Raw genomic sequence first — 19,638 nt, 5'->3', positions numbered from 1 at the left:
GGGCGGGAGCTACCGAGGCAGCAGCAGAGGTAGAGGGGGAGGCGGCTCATGGCGAGCGGCGGGACGGGACGGCTCGGCTCTGCACGGGACGGGACCCCCGCTCCGGAAGCTCCGCGCCGTCGACAGCCTCAGAGCCGCCGCTGCACGCAGGCGCTGCTGCTCCACGCGGCTCCCGGGAGCGGCTCCGCGCCGCCGGGCGCCCCCGGCCCTCCCCCTCCGCCCCACCACCCCCGCGGGGCCGGGCCGGGCCCGGCTGCGCGGAGCTCCCGGCCCGACGGCGGGGCGGGCCCAGCACGGCCCCTCCCAACGAGGGGCCCCGCCGCCGCGGCACAAGCCGGGGATGGGGAGGTAGAGGAGCGGGCCGTCGGGGGGCGGCCCCGAGGGGGGGTTGGGGCTGAGAGCCGTCTGTAACCCAGGCTCGCGAGCTGACAGCCGAGTGGGAGCGGAGGGGGCCCGCGATGGGAGCGTGCTGTAGTTTGGGGGATGAGCGTCCCCGACGGGGCAGCGTCCTTCAGAAACGCTATGATCGGAGAAACAGTGTGGGAACGGGGCTCGGAGACCGCCCCGCCTGCTGCCCGCTGTGCCCGCACGGGTAAGGGGTGCTGACCGCCTGCAGCGCTCGGTGGCCGCGAAGCGCGAGGAGAAGCCTCTCCTTAGCTCCAGACACGCGGCACCGGGATGGTGGACGGACGGTTTGAGGAGAGCAGAGCAATTTGTTACTGCCCGTCTGTGCAGTGCGGCCGCAGGCTGGAGCTGGGCGTTTGTCCTCCTGCTGCTCCGGGAAAGCAGTGAGGCTGGAAATGGAGGATCCTGTGGGTCCTGAGCTCTGCGCACACGGTGTGTTGTGCACGCACAGCCGGTGTGTAAAGCTTTGCCAGGTACCGGTGTCCCTCAAGAACACTTTGCCCTCACTGTTTGCAGTCACTGAATGGAAACATGCGGCGGGCTGCGTCCCACAAAACCCTGCCGGGTAGGTAAATATGCTCGCTCTCGTTTTACAGATGGATAAGCAGAAACAGAGAGATACCAAGTGGCTTGCCCTAAAGGTTAAACACCGGGTCTGGAACATAACCCAGGGCTCTCCACCGACGGATTCGTGGCTGTGTTTCATTAAAGATGCCCAGGAAATTAAACCATTCTTAGCCGGCAGGGCAGGTATTGAGGTATTGTTATTCTAAACCTTTTGCAATGTGGTCTTTGCATTCAAGGAACTAATAGAATTTCACAGCCCTGTCATGCAGCTCTCGGCTTGGCTTTGTGTTGCTTTCAATACAACTGCATTTGTCCTACTTAGAAAATGCTTTACCCTGCTGCAGTCAGCGTACTCCAGCTGTAAGGGGCAGAAGATGCTCTGCTGTCCTTTCTGTGTACAATAGCGGGGTTTCATTTCCACTGGGTTCTTTTCTATCACATATTTTTCTAATCTTTGAGTGTTTTTGTCCCTTTTTTTCTCTTTCATGCTCTTGCAGAACTGCTGGCCTCCCTGGATCTAACACAGGCTGAGTGCACAGAGCTGTTTGTGCTGTGCCTGGCTCAGGGTTGTCTCTGGCCTCAGTGAGACCCAATTTACCACCCGTTGTAGGGCGGCTGTGGTTGAACGCCCAGCAAACAAACAGCTGACAAGGTCCTGTTTGATTGAATATCTGTTTTTGCTTAAATGCTGTTTGTGTCCACAGAAAGAGAACTGGAGGTGAGGGGGGGACACTAAAACAAGTGGGTTTGATACCGATCAAGGATTTGCAAACAGACCAACTTTGCAAAAACACTTTACAGATTCCACCCGTGGATCCATATCCTCTCCAGGCTTGCTTTATTGCTTCTCACAGGTGATTTTTTTTCTAAAATTCAGGAAAAGGTAAAATGCAAATTCTGCTCACACCAGCCTGCACGTGCCTTTGCTGGGTCAAATCAAGGTTACAGTTTGCTGCCGTTGTCACAGCAGGAGCTGCAGTGCATGTGGCACACTGTCTGCTGTGCAGCTTGTCAGAGTCACAGGAACATCGCTGAGATCTCTGGCCAGTGGTTCCTGTCCAAGCAACCCCATCACGTACAGGTGCTTTTAACTCTGATAACTGCAGAGGTTACATCTCCTTGGGTGGACGCAGGGCTGGCTTCCACGTGAAGCCTGTTGTATGTGTGCTGCTGGCAGCGGGCCACCTTAGTGCTAATGGAGGCAGTGCCCAGCTCCTCACACTGCACACACGCAGCCCATTGTGAGTGGGTGCTCCCCACAAGTGTTATTACTGAGGAAAGCTAGAGTTGCTGTGCTCAACTCCAGCAGTTCCAAGGGTGGGATTTTGAAATGGCAGCCTTGCTCACTTTTGCTTTTCTAAAACTCTAGGTTTCCTGTAGGCTTTACTTAACTCCCATCTATGAAACAAATCTAACCTAAAATTTAGGACGACTCCTGTGTGGCTACAAGGAGCTGCTATGGCTCGTTCACTGCTGTGAAGCACTGTGTACAGGGAAATTGCTGAGAAACTTCTTCAGAGTGTGCAGCCTTCAGCTCCATGGCTTAGGCCAAAATGCTGGGGCTGTTCTCAAGCTGTAGAATGTGTTAATAAAAAACGTGGACTGCCCCTTATGAACACACACAAAAGGTACTGCCATTATTTCAGAGCTGATTTTGGCGTTAAACATCTGTGCGCTGCCATCCAGCGGGCACTGGGGGCTTTGCTGCCTGTTACTCACCTCTCCTGGTGGCCCAGTGGGGTTTTGGTGAACATGGGATCTCCATGAGGGTCAGGTGTTCCCTTGCTCAGTGTCAGCAAGGCCCTGTCCTGATCTGCAGGCAGCCCCAGGCACTTGGAAGGTTCAGCAACATGACTGAGGGTGCTGGGAGCCATCTCTTAGACAGCTATCTGGAGATCTGTTACAAATCCTCCTTTTTCAATCTCAAGAGTTTGAGTCCATGCATCTTAACATCATAGAGTCACCAAGGTTGAAAAAGACCTCCAAGATCATCCAATCCAACCATCCACCTACCACCAATATTTCCCCACTAAACCATGTCCCTTAGTATGACACCTAAATGTTTCTTGAACGCCATCTCCATGGATGGTGGTTCCACCTCTTTCCTAGTAATACATGGGAACAGGGTGCCCAGGGAAGTGGTGGAGTCACCATCCCTGGAGGCATTCAAGAAACATGGAAATGTGGCACTGTGGGACATGGGTTAGTGGGTACAGTGGGAATGGGTTGACAACTGGACTACGTGATCTCAGTGGTCTTTTCTGACCTTAATGATTCTATGATTTCCAGCCCCTTGCAATGAGAAGTCACAGTCTGTGGGCAGCTGTGTATTTCTGAGTTCCCTTCAGGACTGTATTACTTAATGGGACTGATTACTTAATGGGTGTTCTACTAAATGTTTATTAAAAGTTGTTTATATTCCATATAAACTCAGACTAAAAAACCAAGAGAAAGTTACATTATTCCCCACACCAAAACTGTACACACCTTCAGACTTCTGTGCAGAGGACAGCCACCCTGTGCTTGTGAGGTGGTAAACACAGAGGCCTCAGTTGCACTTTACCTCCCCAGCCCTTAGCTTTTGCACGTTGAGTACTTGCTTTCCTGCTCTGTGATTTCATTTTTAATGGCTATCACTTGTTCCTCTAGTTGTCTGAGTTGCTCTGCCTTGCCTTGCTTGGTTTCATTCAGGTCCTGAAGCAGCTTCTCCAAATCTGTAAGAGTAAAGTCACATGCACCAATGCACATATTTGTTGTCTAAGCAAAATCCAGGGATTAACAGTGTTCCTTTTCCCAGCAGTTATGGAGGCAATAAGCCCATTTCAAATGGGGAATGTTATATATGCAACTGGAGGGAAAAGCCTGGCTTCTGGACAGCAAGAAAAACATGAAAACTTTAAAACAGTTCATTTCTTAGCATGTGCTTTTGTCTGTCAGCTACGATGGGGCAGGACATGGAGCTCTTAAAGCAGTTGATGTAAATGGAAACATTCAGTGGGTTAACGCAGCTACTGATGTGTGTAAAGCTTAGAAAATTTGGATGTAATGGGCTTAGGTCTTCTTCCTTTACAGAAGTGTTTTCCTACTACCTGTGAAGCTAAACCAATGACAAAATAATGGCAGTGAGTCGGTAACACACTATTCACTGCCTGTTCCAAATGCATGGGCATTTGGAGAGACTGAAATTCTCTCAATACTTCTTTTCAAAGGTCTGTTTATTTTGCTCCTGTCTGAAGGATTTGCTCCTGGGATGCAACTTCTGCTTCAGTTCTGCTGATGTTTCCTGGTAGTTTTGGATGCTGAACAATATCCTATGCCCAAGGATTCCCAGTAGGGGTGCCCAGAGCTTCACTACAAGCAGAATTAGCTCCTCGGTGTGCAATTCTGTGAGCTGTACTGGAAGTTTGCCCTGCAGCCTTCCTGCATGTGTGTCTACCTCCTCTTTTGATGGAAAAACTTGCAGCTCTCAGTAACACAAGCTGTCATCCAGGTAGTGTAAGAAAAGGCAGAGTGCAGAGGAGAGGCGAAAGGCCCAAATGCCCAAATCAAAGCTCCTGGCTACATCTACAGCTACATTTTTAAAGCCCATCTCTGAGACCCTGAGATAGGCTGCACAGATTTTGCCCATGTCCTGACTTTACACTGCCTATCATCGCAGGTCTCTCTATGGATACTTCTTGACCTCTGCTTATTGCAGACAACATATGTCAGAAAAAAACACTAGCCAAACCAATTCAACTACTGGAAAACTGTTAGCAAAGTTTCAAGCAGTGATTTTCACTAGTTAAACTATTTTAAACCCAGGTTTAAAATACTTGGGTGAACCTGGTCTGCTAATATCAGTGGGAAGGGCTTCCAGTTTAATTTCCACAATATCCTCTGCTTGCTATGTAAATGAGAACATCACCTGTTATTCTTTTAATTTTTTTTTCAGTCTCTTTGGCCAGTTTTTCTGCTTCTTCCTTCAGCTGCTTCACTTTCTCCAGGGTTACTTTTGGAGGTCCTTTTGCTTTCAGCTTGTCTTGAAGAATGGTGTACTTCTGCTTAATGTCAGCAAATTCCTGTAACAAACCCCCATTACTTGGTTTAGGAACATCTCATAATTAACCTGGCATACCAAAAGGTATTTAAATTTGGCTGGAATATTTTCTGCCTACTTCCATTTCGTGCTGATTTAGGGTGCCTAGGAGGCTGCAGTTTAGATTTCTATTGGATTTCTTATAACCTAGATGCTCAGCTGTGCTCTGCCTTTGGAGCTGTGGGTGTCTGGTTCTCTTCACACAGCATTTTAGCAATTTCCAGCTGCCTCAGTGTGTTCTCAAGAAACTGGAACTATTGAAAAGCACCCAGCCAACCCCAACCTCCACATAACTCCCACGGGTTTTTTTTGGTTTTTTTTTTTTCTGATGGAGAACAGCACGAGATGAATAGTCGGTCTGCTTCCATCACTCACATATTTTAATATCTGGTTTTGTGATTTGCTCTGTTGTGTTTGCTGGTGCCCATGGTGACTTTGAGTCTTATACACAGTGCAAGGAAAAATATCACGGAGTAGCCAGAGAAATGTGTATGTTTTCTGTCATTCAGACAAACTGAAGTGTTAGCTGCTAGAAACGTTAAAATAAAAAAGAAATGATACTTAACCTAGAAAATTGTACATGCTGTGGTATAAGGAAAACTTAGCAATTTTGAGGAGAATGAATCAGTAATACTACTAAACATGTAAGGAATCTTTTTTCCTTTAATGTGAGATAGAAAGGCTTACGTTATCAATTTTCTGAGCTCTCTTGTATGCTGCTTCTGCCCCTGTTCTCACATTTGTAGCTCGATTCCTGTTCATCAGCATTTTCATCTGCAGTGTTGCAATTTCATCTTTCACAGTGGACTGCTTTGCTGAAAAGTCACTGAGTTCATCACTCGTCTTGTTCATTTGGTTCCCAGCCTGGAACAGAACAGTTGGAGGCTGTGGTTTCTCGTGCCTTGTCCATCCCACCTGCAGAGCTTGGTAATGAAGGAGATGAATGGCAACTGACAGACAAGAGGAGACCGTCATATATTATGGAACTGATATTGTATTTGATACATACTCTGATTTTGTTCTACAGTTACATTAAGGAAAAACTGAGATAAATTCAGTGATAAATTAAAAGCTTTACAGCAAGATACCTGTGAGATTTGGGCTCTGATTCCTTGTATCTCTTCATTTAACTTTATGAGGGCATTTTTGGAGCGTCTTTGGGAGCTCACAATGTTTTTTAGTTTGTCATTAATTTCATCCACAGGAGGAAGAGCCTTAGCTGCTTTTCTAAAATGGAAAAATGGAAAGGATTTGTAGTATTGTGTTGTTGAGAGCAGAGCAGACACACTGCAAATGTACCCATGCTCACATGCAGAAATGTTCCCTCAAGTCCAGCAACAACCCTTAGCAGTGTGGTTCATAAAAGCAAAACACTGGTATGGGGCCTTGTGTGGGAGAGCACCAACTGCTGTGCTGGAGGGCAGAATGGATGCTGTGACCTGCCTGGCAGAGCACTGCTGGCAAGGAAAGCTCATTTATGAGGTGAACATATTTTCTTCCTCCTCTGTTTTGGCTGGTTCTTGCTCACCCATGTTTAAATCTCCGAGGGAACCAGATACAATGATCCCCTATGGAAGCAGCTAGCTGCCTTGGTTGTTTGCATCCAGCCAGCAGGGCCAGAAGTTGGTGGGAGGACCACCTCTTGAAGCATGTCAGATCCTGCAGCCCAGGCCATCATGGCTGCTTGCTGCTGAAAAGCAGCAGTCTGAAATTTGAGCTTTCCCTCCAGAGTTCCTAGGACAGTTAATGTCTGGGGTAGGGACTGTCCTACTGCCCACAGTGCCATCTCAGTTGGAGTTGGCACATCAAAAGGGAACAGCTTACTCACTCAACAGCCTGTGCCTCCATCAGCAGTGTCTGAGCCACTTCCATTTTCCTGTTTCTCTTCTTTGTTTTCAGACTGTACTTCTCACAGTGGGCCATAATGCTGCTGATTTTGCCAAGCATGCTTGTTAGCTCTCGTGGAGTCAGAGGAAGGTTTATCCGCAGGACATAACTTGCCACCTGCTCAATGTCTTCTGGAGGCACGCTCTCATCTGCAACAGAAATTGAGCTCAAGACATTCTGAAGCACATGCTTCCTCCCATAAAAATGCAATGGATTGTTTTGGTTGCCTAGGCATCTAGTTATGTGTCAGAATAAAGCTGACAAGCACAGCAAGGGGGCAAGAGAATTACCTCCAATATTTTGTTATTTAATATTGTGCTTCCAGGTGCTGCTGTTAGTGTTGTCAGAACTGGCTGAACTGAGGATTTGAGCCACTTTGAACTGGGTTATTAAAATTTTGATGCAGAACTGAACCCACAGAGGTCTTTAAGTTGGTGCTTGGTGCAGCCAGATGTGTCAGAACCCATTTCTCCCTTGGCCCCCAGATCAAAGAGGCACTGGGGAGACCGGGCTGTGAGTGAGGCTTTCCAAGCTGGCTGGTGGGGGTAATCCATTCTCTGGAGTTGCTGCAGTGCTCAGAAAGTGGTTCCTTGACAGTTTAATGAGGAAGGCTAAGCTGCAGAGGGGGATTTGAGCCAGGCTGAGATAGGGTGAGAATTCAGATTCAGAAAAACATATTTTAGCAACTTCCTTTCCAAGTACTCCCATTGCAGTACTAGCAGTGCTAAGAGGGGCAGGTACACAGGGTCAGAGGAAGTGATGTCTTGCAATGTCTCATCATCACATCTTTTATCTACTCACTTTCTTTTGTGGACAAGACCTTGGACGATAATGCAGTTGAAACACATTACGTGTTTGTGCTAATGCTCCAAAGTAACTGATTGAGAACTAAATCAAAGTTACTGTGCTAACAGCTGAGCATTTCTGAGAGCTGTTTTCTGTTGAGGTATTCATCCAAAACTACCATGCGAGTCATTGTGCAGTACAGTGGATTTGATGTAACTGTATCTATTCCATCTGCCATGGTGCATAAGCTTCAATTTACTAACAAAAAATTCACGATGAAATGCATTTGCAATTATTAGCAAATGCCACATCTTCTAAGAAAATGAAAGAAGGGCAAGGATGAAGTTGTTAATGGCTACCAAACAAAAGCATGAGAACACTGAGGACTTAAATGGAGTTTTTTTTCCTTCAAGTTCTGTAAAATACCTTAATATTCCTAAACAAAGGGAATTCTCAGTCCTTAACGCTCAGTGGTGTTTGGATGTAGAGGCGTGAATGCCAAAGGATTGCCAGCATGCAGCCCTTAGAGAATGAGGAGATCAGCTACATGCAAGAGATTACAGAAAATACCAACGCAATCAAGTCCTCTTATGTGCATCTGATTAAGAAAACCTACCAAGAAACAAAACATATTTGCAACTGTGAGGGTGGAAAAAGTTTTAGGGCATATATTGCTTTGTTATTTTTTGTGAGGGCTGAAATTCTACCAGAATCCTTTGATTGCTCGAGTTACAGCTTTACAGAGAAGATGGAGCAGTTTGTCACTTTGTGTCCTAATTCCCACGCTCCCTACAGAGAGCCCCTATGGGCCAGGAAGAAGGGGGTGGAATAACAATTTGAGGATGCACTGAATATGCCTGGACGTCATACATTGTATGAAATTATATTAGTAGCCCTTTGCTCTGCTAACCCAGGAACTGAGAGAATTACTTGCCTGCTTCAATTTAAGCAAATTAAGAAAAGATGGCAATTAGAATGTGGTAAATCCATGAGAAAAATAATACAAAATACTGTTCTCTATGAAAAAGAAACACTAGTGAGAAAGAAACTGAAAAAAGATGCACAGATCTGGAGGTGGACAAGAAATCTGATAAGTATGCAGCTCAATCACTTTCTAGACATCTATTGTTACAGTACATTTGAATACATACTAAAGAAAAATGAGATAGAAAAAACTTTCCTTGCATATTTACCTGACAAGAAGTTTTTCACTTTTCTGATGAATTCCTTTGTGACTTCTCGATCAATTTTAATCTGTTTCTTAGCCCTCTCCAGTTCCCCATTGAAGTGTGAACCTTTCAACTTAGTGTCTTCTGCCATTTTTCTGATGCTTTCAACCTGGAGATACTATGAGAAATAGCAATGGTGCTTTTTGTATTCACTGCTTGGCAAATTGAGCTCTGACACTCAGAACTGTGAGACCCAGGTGGAGTCAGTTGTCGTGGCTTTGGAACACGTGTAGTAGGAGACTGCTTTGCGGAGCTCCTGAAGTCATTACCTCATGGCCTTTGTCTGCCCTTAGAAGAAGCCTGAATCAAATATTTTTTTTTCTCTTTGCAACCATCATCAAACTGTTTCTAAATGAAAAGCACTGGCTTATTTTTTGTTGCAATGTTTGTGATATGTCATCAATCAGAAATAGGCACATAATTTAATTTGCCTTTCTAAGCTGAAATTACTGTTAAAATACACTTTAAAAAACACAAGTAAGAAAACTAGAAATTGATATTTGTCTTTAAAAGTTAAATTTTGCCATTAAATTAGTACCTGTGATTATTTAACTGAGTGCTTTAATTTAATTATTGAACACCAACAGTATTTTGCTCTACTGGGGGCTGTGCTTTGCTCTAAGGAAACGTGCAGGTACAGATGTTTCCCCAGGCAACCAGAAATATAATGATGTTTCTCCTTCTGCAACATCTGTGGGAGGGCCATTACTGCTGTTCCTGCATGTTTGGGGGCCTCAGTGTCTCCTGACTGCTCATTTCTACACTGCTACCAGTGGAGTAATGTTGTGTAGATTCTAAAAGGAGGAAATGGATGCCCAGGCACCCTGCAGGGAGGTGACAAAACCACTGCAGAATGATATTTCTATTGGAAAATGGCTTTTGCCTATCATTGTAACAGGCATTCTCTCTGATTGTTAATGAGAACAAAATGTCATTTTTTGATTTGTCTGTTTTGCTTCCTTTGCACATGTTGTGTTGGCCACACTTTGCTTGAGTTATTTTCACTTCCCCTCTGCAGTAAATTGTAGCAGCTGAATGCTTGATGCCCCATAAACATTATAGGGGATTGAAAACGTCTGGCTTGAAGTTATCTGCAAAAATTCCTTAATGGCAAATCCAGAAGTAACATGAAGTTGTATACACTGAGCTCAATGGTATGCACAGCAATCTTAACAGGATAAGCATGGTTCATTCTTGGGCTAATGGCAAATACTATTGTTTGAATCTTTCCCAGTGAAAATATAGACAATATTAACCTAATGTTACCATGTTCTTTTGCACAATGACCCGTGAGACTATGACAGCTGCGAGGAAGGCATGGTTAGAGACACTGTCCCTTGGTGAGACTGGACTCTAATACTCCTGCACTGAATCGAATGGATGGAGTCCATCACTATGTCACTCTCTGCTCTTTGCCCAAGGAGCAAATGAGTTCTGAAGATTTGGGACTTACTACTTCATCTTTGCTCATTTTAGCTATCTACAAGTCAGCTATCCAAATCTAAGCCAGATGTTCATGCAGTGTGGGAAAAAAAGAAAAAAAAAGGCACCTTCAAGTAATTAATATGACTTCCTGAGACAACTAGCTGGGCTGGATAAAATGAAGCTGGAAAGCTGGAGGTGGCTGACTCTTTCCACTGATTAAAGGATTGCAGATGACTAACTCTAATGTCGCCAGCTCTGACCCCCACCCTTATCTTCCCCTCTGACTTTGGTATGTTTGGGAAGCAAGCTGGGCTCCTCTAATTCCCAAGTCAGTGTTATAACAGCTTTTCCTCCCTAATATAAAACAGCATCCAGAGAGAGGAGAGGAAGAGCCTGCTTTGCAAAAGCAGCAGTGCCATGGGAAGCACCAGCTCTCTGGGTACTGAGGGTTTTGTAACTGTCAGCTTACAGCTGAGACACTGCTCATGAACAGTGTTTCTCAGGAATAGACTGCCCCATTTCCCATCCTCCGTGCACTGCACTGAACAAATGTAATTGTGATATACATACCTGATTCTCAGGTTCCTGCAGCTGATTGGTCAAGTTCATTAGCAAGACAGCAGTCTCCTCAGCTTTCTTGAATGCACTGAAGGAGAGATGAAGAGCTCCATTGCACTTTGGTCCTCCCCCACAGGCTGATGCTGTGCAGGAATGGTTTCCTGGCATCACACAGATCTGCAATAAGGAAAACATTTTGTCAGGACTTCTCTGGGTATCTGAGATGATACACCTCTGGTGAAAGGATTTTGGACAATGCGTGGGATTTTCCCAAAGAGACATAGCCTGGTGTATCCAAAGATAAGGTCACTGCTGGTTAAAGGATCCCTTTCCCTGACTTGAAGATGCAATGGCAGCTCACGGCTCCAAACCTCTCCTCCCAGCAGTCATCTGTCAGGCTTTATGTGTTATACAGGGACCCTTGTTTTACACTGTGGCAAAAGGGTTGAAACTGTTCCCATGCCACGTCCAGCCCAAGGAGCATCCAAGTCTATCCAGTTGGTTCTGAAGGACCCAGATCACTTCTCCAGAGCACAGTAACATGCCTAAGCCTCTACTCCTTTTGATACAGATGTCAAGACTAAAGGCTGAGTTTGATGTTTCCTTCCAGGGCTGGCAGTGGTATCACATTGCTGTTCAGCATGAAGTTTTGTCCCACAGGTGCTACAGGTGCTACAAAGCTTCCTGTAGCTTCCTGTCCCACAGGTGCTACAAAGGACATGCAAACACTCCTCATTCACTCAAGGGCTGATCTGCTTAGGTTAAGCCACTGATAGAGGAGGTTGGGGTTAATCTTTATAAATTTACACTGAAGACCTCTTCTGACTGGAAAGTGCTTGACCAGTTCCTGGTGCTGGGCCAGAGGGCTGCCAGAGGGTGGTGGTGACCACAGCTGGGAATTACAGCTTTGTCTGCCGGGTCTGTGCCAGGGGAGTGTCCTTCTCCAGATTTAAAATGCATATAATCACTCTTTTAAAATAAAAAAGACTAGCAGCATCAAAAGGAAGTTTTTACTTAGTTCCCATTACAAAGCCCCATCACTTACCTTTTCAGCCAGTTGTTGGATGTCAGGGATCTTGATATGTTTGAGTTGCTCCAGCACTTTGCTTCCTTCCCAGGCCTGATTGTACATTATAGCAAGTGCACTCTGCCTGGTGTGCTCTGAGTGCCTTATCACTAGGGCTGTCTCACGAGCTTTCTCTTCTGCCAGGAATGATACTTCAAAGTGTTTCTTAATGTTGCTGATGACCTCTGTAGCAATAGAAATAGTGTTGAGTACCAACTGATTGCATTTGATTGCATTCATGAATTTACTTGAACTCTGGACCAATGGTGAGTGACAGGTGTGTTACTGGTAGTTGATGTGGGGCAGGAGGGAGGGACAGAAACTGCCATTTTCTCATTCAAGCCTTCTAATCTTTTACTCAGACAAATAACAAATAGGGATAGTTATCAACACCCATAACACTTGCTAAAATTGATGAAAATGCAGTAGATCCTGTGTAATCCTTCAAAATCAAAGTTTAGGCAGGAGACCTGTTCTTGCTGCTTGTAAAACTGAAGTGATCAGCTCTGTGACTGTGACTAAGGGAAGCATTTGTCCTCCCCATTTCCAGCATAGTACCCAAAAGTTAAAGTCTTCTGGGCCAAAATTTAGGTTGCAGATGGAAATGTATGACTTTTCTTTGTCTCTGGAGAAATACAATTTCAGAGTTGATATACTGAAAAGAAAAAAAAACATTTCCATGATAAGCCTGTAGACTAGGCAGCCAATGCTTTCTTGTTTGCGTAGTGTAAGCTTTTCCTCAAGTAGAGACTCAAAACCGTGGAGAATATTACATTTTTTTTCCTAAAGCCTAAAGAAAGGAGTCAGGCCTTGTGCAAAACATGCGTTTTAAAGTTGCTGCTGTCAAGGCTTCCAGATCTCCAGGGAACCCAAAGTTTTCCCCAGATCGCCAGGCACAAGTATGTGCAATGATCCAGAACTGATGTTTTGTCAGTGAAAAAGCATTAGAGGTCATTGATTAACATCCCACTGGGCTGGTAACAACTCAGTTAGCAGTTGAAGTCAATGAGAAGACTCTTGTCAAATCCTGCCTGCTTTTTACCAGACCCTAAACCTTCTTGCTTTGGCTGAAGCTGAATGATGTTTACTTGTGTGGAACCTCCTGGAAACAATGTACAGTTTAAAGTTAGATCCTAATACAAAGTACCTGGCAAAAGGCTGCTGTGAGTCCCTATCTAAGCAAAGGGCTGTTTTTTATGCAATAATTCCATTGCAGGAATACTTTACAGTGGTTCAACTCTTCGTTAAGTGGCCCAAACACATTTTTCATGCTTGGTTTGTGATGGAGCTGTAGGGATTCCAAGTTCCTTTATGTTAAACACAATTTCTTAGCACAGACTCAATTTCCAGCTCAGGAATCTGGGCTCACCACATTACAATGCCACACTGGCTGCAAAGCCAGTGAACAAGGCTGGAAAAAGGTAATTTAATGAGATTTCATAAACTGCAAGAATTCTTTTAAGGACATACGTGTCTTATTTTGTTTGGTTTGGTTTTCCAGGGAGTTGAATTCATGATTAAACTATTGACATTTCCAACTCAAGCAGCTGAGTATATGCCTGTGAGGCAGTTCAAGAAGAGCCCTGAACTCTTGTTTCACTTGAACCTCTACAAAGAGAGGTAGGTATGAGCCCATTTCCCCATGTGTGCCTGGGACACAAATGTCAAATGTCCCCCAAAGGGAGTACCTGGCATATCCTCTATCCTGCTCTTCCCCATTTTTTTTGGGTCAACAAAAACTTGGGAGAAAAAAACAGACAGGGCCATAGGTAGGATGTACTGCTGGTCCTGAAATGAAGAAGCGATGAGGGAACCAAGCTTTCTGGGGCACTGGGGAAGCTGGCTTTCAAGAGGGAAATGTTACTTCTGTGCTGCTAGATGCTTGGTAGCAGGACCAATGAATATCTGTGGCCCTGACCAACAGTTCAGCTTAAATTCAAGGTCTTCCCCTCCCCACAACCCCGTGTGCTTTTTATAGGGCTGTTTATCTGCCTCCAGAGGCCAAAAGATGAAACAGCTTTGGAATGTGACCAGAGAGCACCGCAGATGCTTCAGCTGCACATCCACTGACCTCACTGGGATTTATTGTTTCTTTGCCTTCCTGCCTTCTCAGAATCAGCATAAGACAAGCTCAAATTATGACGTGTGGCACTTGCAATGTTTGTGCTGACTGCATGTGCAGGACCTGAGCAGGACTGGTCCCCCAGGTGCTGCCAAGTATAACAGTGCAAAGAAGCTCTAAATGTTAATGAATCCCTCTTTTCCATTTTCCTTTCCCTTGGGTTTATATACCATTGATCTCCCTCCTAATTTTTTTCAGTCTTGTTTAGTCCAATCTTCTTCTTGCTTGTACAAAACATGACAGATCTTGAAGTGAGATTGCATTCCCTTTAAATTCTATCTTCTGTACTCACTGTAACTTCTGGGGGTTCATACCTTAGCAGCCACCTCTCTGGTCAGATGGTGGAGTGTATACTGCTGACAATCTCCTGCTGCTGTGGATCTAGTTAGTATCTGATCCAGATCCCTGAATCATACATTCCTGTCTTTCTCCAGAATTCATGAAGCCTGTGACATTGCTATTACTGCCATTAGCAGCTGATGGAGACTGCATTTAGCTCAAGCACAGTGTAATTATTTTAAAAATGCCAAGGAACTCAGTTCTGTTTTCACATTTCGTGATGATGGAGAGCCAGTTCCTTACCACATAAAGTCATGTATTTTCCCATGGGAACACTGAGAACTTGTTCTATGGCTCTCTGCTTTAATTAAACAAACCATTGCTGTATAGCATTTTTTAAATATCGTTAAGAGCAATAGGAGTCAGAAACGGGGAGAATATCCTTTACTCTTCTACTGTATGATCCGTGAGTCTATAAAGTGAAACTGGGTGGCCTTTAAATCCTAATGGAAACATCAGTGCTCATGAGATTTTTGACTGACATGATCATGACACTCACATCTGAAATTCAGTATGCTAGAAATCAAAGTGTTTTAAAAACAAAAGAGAGTTTGGGAAGTTACTATAATAAAGTTTTTAGTATTTGGATTTTTGTAGTACCACATGGAACTAAAATCTAAGGATCTTTCAAAAATTGTATGGCTGAATGTTGAGTGAGAAAAACATTGTGAAATTTAATGGCATATATTCACCTATTTCAGTACTGGCTGCCTTACCTTTGAAGCTCAAGTAATGCAAAGTACGATGCAGATATAATTTCTGTTGTACAAGTTCATAGACACGATCAGCTTCTTCACCAATGTCTTCAATGTTCTCAGTGAGGTCAGGAAATTCATATGGCATACTATGAATTGGAGCCATTTGTGTGATTTTCTTTCTAGAAGGGAAATGACAGTTATGCAGGAGTCAGACTGAATGGTTCTTAAACCAGAATGGAGGTACACACTATTTGAGAGGACAAGAGATAAATTTTGAAATGATCAGAAATATCTACTTGTAATGGCTAATTTAGGAAACTGTTAGGAACAGGAGAATTCCAACATTTACTTATATGCCTTGGGAGAGCAGTGTGTGAAATAATCATAGAACAGAATCATAGAATCCTTAAGAGTTGGAAGGGATCTTTAAAGGCCATATTGTCCAATTTCCCTGCAGGAAACAGGGAGATACATACATATACATATATATATTTATATAGGTTATTTTGTTCATGGACCTATTGAAAGCAGTAGATCAGCGCTCCAGCATCTTTTTCTGATCAGAAATGAGATTTGAAGAGTAGGGCATGGTTGGTGAAGTTTGGGGGAAGACTGCTTTGGCACCCAAGGGATTTTAGTGGGGGAGAGAGCCCTTACTGAACATAGCCATGAAGATCTTTGACGCTTGACAGTGCCTCCAGTGAAAAAACAGGATGTTTCAATATTCTTTCAGTTTCAGAAATGGCATCTTCGAAGGCTTTGAATCGCATGTCACAGCTGGGCATCCGTCCTCCTTTATCTTCTATGTTTGCAGCAAACCTCATTAACCCTTGAACAGTCTGGGCGAGGGCAGTAATTTCAGTGTCCCACTCATCAAAACAAAGATGACACTGACGGCAAGAGGGAAAGTCTTTCTCAAAGCCACGGCCACACTGGTCACAGAACCTCCCAGTGACACCAGCACGACAATTACACATGCCAGTGGCTTTGTCACACTGGGGCCAGCTGGTTCCTTTTGGGTTACAGTTGCATGCTGCAAGAAAGGGACAGTAAGTTATATACAATCATTTCTTCTCTGCAGGAATAAGGCATACAGAAAGCACAATTATGTATTTTTAACACAACATGCAGAAACTGGTTATCTTTGCTGCTCTTTGAGCCTGCTTGACTGGATCTGCAAGGGGACAACATTACCTTGCTGGGCAGGACTCTGATGTATGGGGTTTATTTTTCTTGATGGGTTTCTACTAGAGCTTTCTGCTTGGAACAAGTTGGAATGTTCCTCCATTGTTCACAACTCTGCTCTTCTAGCATTTCTTCCTTGTACTTCTACACTGAAGGGGAAAACAGATGCTAGCTAACTTCAGCCACCCAAAGGCCAACATTGCTGTGAGTCAGACATCTAGGCTTCTTCACTGGCAATGAAGAGAAGCAGATGCACCTAAAAATCAACCTAAATTGGTACTCATAGAGTCATAGTACATTCCGAATTGGGACACACAAGGACCATCAAGTCTAACACAGCACCACCTAAAATTTAAACCCTATATCTGAGAGCATTGTCCAAACACTTCTTGAACTCTGGCAGCTTGGGGCTGTGACCACTGCCATGGGGAGCCTGTTTCTCAGTGAAGAACACCTTCCTAATACCCAACCTGAACAACAAAAGCTGGACAAAAAACACTCTTTGGAGGCACTTATCTACCTGCACTGCCTGGAAAATTCAGCTCTGGGTTTAGGTTAGATGTTGGGAGGAAGTTTTTCACTCAGAGGGTGGTGAGGCACTGGAACAGGTTGCCCAGAGAGATTGTGGATGCCCCATCCCTGGAGGCATTCAAGGCAAGGCTGGATGTGGCTCTGGGCAGCCTGCTCGAGTGGCTGGTGACCCTGCCCACTGCAGGGGGGTTAAAACTCAATGATCTTTGAGGTCCTCTTCAACCCAGGCCATTCTATGATTCTATGATCAGAGCTGCTCAGACTAGGTCAGACCAGGCTTTGGAATGGCTTATGTCAGGTGGGATAAATCCCTTCTGATACCTCATCGTGGTGCTTCCTGTGCTGGGGAGCTGTGAGCTGAGAGCTGAACTACATGCCAATTCTGCAGCCTTCAGCTACCACAGCCCATTTCTAAATAGCAGAGAACGAAACCAATGTTTAAGTCAGAGTGAAGCGGTGTCCTGTCTAATGGCTCTCCTTCAGCTCTTGATTCCATGGTTCCACAATAATTGCAGAAGGAACAACACTGATAAACAAAATAGACAGCAGTCATTACATATATTCAAATGTATCTGTTTCTCTGGATATAAGTTCTGCCTCATCTACGAACAAAGGCCAAACATTTATTCTGTGGCAGTTTCTAACCCAGTTGTAATACTTACAAATGCAATGTGTCTGGGGATCGCCAAAGTAGTTTTCCTCACACTGGTCGCAACGTTTCCCACCATAGCCTACCTTACATAGACACTGGCCTGTAAGCTGTAAACAATTCAAGATTTAACAACTGCCCATGTGGTATGACTGCATATATATTATTTGCTGTGTTTCTATGGCTTTTGTTATACAGCTACATGTGACACTGCTTCTTCACACTCTTTGATCATGATTTAACATGATAAACTTCCTTTACCATCTTCCTACTGAAGGCTGTTAAACAAAGTTGACTTTGAGAGCTGGCTTTTCCTTACTAACATGAGAGGGTTTGTACGGTCCGGTCTGATCTTCAAGAACTCATCCTCTGACTATTATCTGAGAGAGGATTTTTCTTCTTTTGTGGAAAAGATTAATGGCTTATTTTTGCTGGAACAAAGTACTCATCTTAACATTTCAACTTTTATCTACATGATATATTTTCTGCAACAGAAAACCTCTAGGGTACATTATGCACATTGCCCTAGAAAAATTTGTTTTGGAATTCAGCACTGAAATTAAACTGCAGGGAATTAAGCTCTGATAACTGGTACAACTCAGACAAGCAGTAGTAGTTCTGTGTTTAGGGCTACATTTTGTAGGAAAAATAATAGTTCCACTAAATAAACCAGGACAAACAGAAGGCATATAGAAAGGAAAATGTGAAATCACATCAGCAAGAGCTTGCTGTAACGTTCTGGTGCTATGAAGTCAATAGCAAAGTGGCTGTTGTGTCCCTGGGACCACAGTTTTAGCTCTCTATTCTGTAGCATTGTTTTACTTTTTCTACCTTCTTGCTCTAGAAGGTGCACAAGAATTAAAAATGAGAAGATACTCTACTGGCCTGACTGATGATGCATGACTAATGTAATAGCCACTGCTCTTTATGAAAAGAAACCCTTAAAAAAGCATACGTGCAGACACAGAAGCCTGAACTTCCTCTTTCCCTGTACGTGTGCTTATGGGGCAGTTTTCCCTTGTGTCATTTTCTCGCATATTTCTATGATCCACTTCAAAAGGAAACACACAGGCAAAGAGTAATTGCTTGCAAGTAAAGATACAGTATCAGATTAGCATATCTGATATAATGGCTCCAAGCTAGATTACACCAACTGCAAATTTACAAAGACTTGTTGTTTCTGGGGAGCATGACAAAAATCCATCCTCATATGAGAAGGTCCCAACCGTGCCATGCCAAAACATTACCCTCCCAGCTCCCAGAGAGCAGAGTAATTTCCTTGCCTGGTCACACTGGTTACTTTGGGTGTTTTTCAGGTCGCAGTCACAGAGCTGACATCCTTTTCCACCAGCCAGGCCCCAGGAGCCTGGCGCACACTGATCACATGTTGTACCAACCACATTGGGCAGACACAGGCAAGCTCCGGTGGCCGGGTCACATAGGCAGGCTGCATCCCCCCCAGGGCACGTGGCAGGGAGGGCACCTGCAGGATTGCACATGCAAACTGGAAAGAGAAGGACAACTGCTACAACATTGTGATACAAATGGCTGATCAGTACTGTATAGGGAGCACAGACTATAGGTTAACAGAATGGTTTGAGTTGGAAGGGATCTCCAGTGACCACCTAGTTCAATCCTTTGCCATTGGCAGGATCACCTTCCACTAGATTCAGGCTGCTGAAGTCTCCATCCAATATGGCCTTCAACACTTCCAAGGATCAGCAGCTTCTTTGGGCAACCTGTTCCAGAATATCACCATCCTCACTGTGAAATTTTTCTTCTTTATATCTAATATAAATTTGTCATTTTTCAGTTTACAACCAATGCCCCTTGTGCTGTTACTACAGGCTCACGTAAAAAGTCTTTCTCCATCTTTCTTATCAGTACCTTTTAAGTACTGGAAGACTTCAGAAAGGTTTCCTCAGAACCTTCTCCTCTTCATTCTGATCAAGCCCAGCTCCCTCAGCCTGTCTTCACAGGAGAGGTGCTGCAGCCCTCTGAGAATTATTGTGGCCACCTCCGGACCTGCTCCAACCACTCCTCATCTTTCTTGTGCTGGAGGCCCCAGACCTGGACACAGTACTGCAGGTGGGGCCTCAGGAGAGCGGAGTAG

General features: G+C 44.5%; 2 protein-coding genes across 2 annotated transcripts in view; both read right to left on the bottom strand.

Moving 5' to 3' along the window:
* The window catches only part of LAMB1 (laminin subunit beta 1), a 40,648-nt gene extending 40,589 nt beyond the window's left edge, over positions 1 to 59 (bottom strand). The window contains exon 1 of the mRNA XM_065743598.1: positions 14 to 59. Within this exon, the coding sequence (XP_065599670.1) occupies positions 14 to 50 (37 nt within the window). The 5' untranslated portion in view covers positions 51 to 59. The remainder of the gene's footprint in view (positions 1 to 13) is intronic.
* A 3,303-nt stretch (positions 60 to 3,362) lies between these two features.
* Positions 3,363 to 19,638, bottom strand: part of LAMB4 (laminin subunit beta 4) — a 53,301-nt gene continuing 37,025 nt past the window's right edge. The window contains 12 exon segments of the mRNA XM_065743599.1: positions 3,363 to 3,686; positions 4,880 to 5,033; positions 5,738 to 5,914; positions 6,139 to 6,277; positions 6,879 to 7,086; positions 8,917 to 9,061; positions 10,948 to 11,112; positions 11,981 to 12,186; positions 15,179 to 15,339; positions 15,818 to 16,193; positions 17,539 to 17,635; positions 18,809 to 19,029. Of these exon segments, the coding sequence (XP_065599671.1) occupies positions 3,547 to 3,686; positions 4,880 to 5,033; positions 5,738 to 5,914; positions 6,139 to 6,277; positions 6,879 to 7,086; positions 8,917 to 9,061; positions 10,948 to 11,112; positions 11,981 to 12,186; positions 15,179 to 15,339; positions 15,818 to 16,193; positions 17,539 to 17,635; positions 18,809 to 19,029 (2,189 nt within the window). The 3' untranslated portion in view covers positions 3,363 to 3,546.

This window comes from Cyrtonyx montezumae, unplaced genomic scaffold (genome assembly GCF_038088225.1).
Source record: "Cyrtonyx montezumae isolate F1298 unplaced genomic scaffold, pur_monq_1.0 scaffold_3, whole genome shotgun sequence".
Taxonomy (NCBI): Eukaryota; Metazoa; Chordata; class Aves; order Galliformes; family Odontophoridae; genus Cyrtonyx; species Cyrtonyx montezumae.
Note: the sequence above shows the minus strand (reverse complement) of the source record. Positions and strands in the feature narration are given on the sequence as shown.